Source organism: Malurus melanocephalus, unplaced genomic scaffold, assembly GCF_030028575.1.
Source record: "Malurus melanocephalus ecotype Western Australia unplaced genomic scaffold, MMel_1.1 scaffold_594, whole genome shotgun sequence".
Lineage (NCBI taxonomy): Eukaryota > Metazoa > Chordata > Aves > Passeriformes > Maluridae > Malurus > Malurus melanocephalus.
The window spans coordinates 28,062-28,976 of NW_026623826.1; the positions used below are offsets into that span (position 1 = coordinate 28,062).

A 915-nucleotide genomic window follows, 5' to 3' on the forward strand; every position below is an offset into this window, starting at 1 on the left:
CCCCGGCGCTGCGGGCGGTCCCAGCGGGGCGGCGGCTCGGGGGAGCGGGGCCAGCAGGACTCGCACTCCTCACCTGGGGAACACGGAGGGTGGGCACAGGCGTCCGGACCCCCGGCAAGGTCCTCCCCGCCTGCGAGGTGTCCGTGGGATGTGACACTGCTCGTGTCACCTCCGCCAGCWGCAGGACACAGCCTGTCCATGCTCCCCAGGGCTGGCTCGCTCTGGCCGTTCTCAYGGATTCTGTGTTTATTTTCATTTGGCCACGCTCAGAAAGGGAACTGAGAGCTTTTTTTTTTCCCAGAAACCAATTGAAATTGCGGCCGGGGAGCTGTTCCCGGCCGTGCCGGTGACTCACGGACCGCCCCGGTGCCGAAAGGTTTCGTAACAGCGGGCAGGAAAGAGCCGCAGCCCCGAGCCGAGAGCAGGTGCCACCCTGGGACACCCTGGGGACACCCTGGGGACACCTTGTGGCCCTGGCCCTGCTGGGGGACACGGGGGCTGGCCCTGAGCCGTGTCCTGGAATGGGAATGGTCGTGTGGGGGATGCCAGCACCCCACGGGCTCTGCTTGGGGGGCTCCTGGGCAGGCAATAAAGTACCCCCAGAGTCACCCTGTCCCCTCCCCGGACAAAATGTCCTGCCTGACTCCCTAAACACCCCAACCTGGAGGAGGGGGCACCCAGAGCCACCAGGCAAGCAGCCAGAGGGGCCGGTGCTCACCCCAGAGTGTTTTCAGAGTGTCCCACCCCACAGGAGGAGCCCCACAGCCCCAAATCCCAGTGCCCCCAGTGCCCCCAGTGGGCACCCTACCTGTGCATCCCAGCGCCAGCTCCTGGTGCCAGGGGGTCCCCAGGCAGCAGCCCATGCGTGCAGTGACAGCAGCAGTGGGCTGGCAGAGGGCTGGGCGGGCAGGGGCA

The 915-nt window shown here is 67.1% G+C and overlaps 1 protein-coding gene across 1 annotated transcript in view; it reads right to left on the minus strand.

The window, feature by feature from the left end:
- SH3TC2 (SH3 domain and tetratricopeptide repeats 2) overlaps positions 1 to 328 on the minus strand; it is a 14,017-nt gene extending 13,689 nt beyond the window's left edge. Inside the window, exon 1 of the mRNA XM_057382969.1 lies at positions 3 to 328. Coding sequence (XP_057238952.1) covers positions 3 to 200 — 198 coding nt within the window. The 5' untranslated portion in view covers positions 201 to 328. The remainder of the gene's footprint in view (positions 1 to 2) is intronic.
- Positions 329 to 915: the final 587 nt, after the last annotated feature.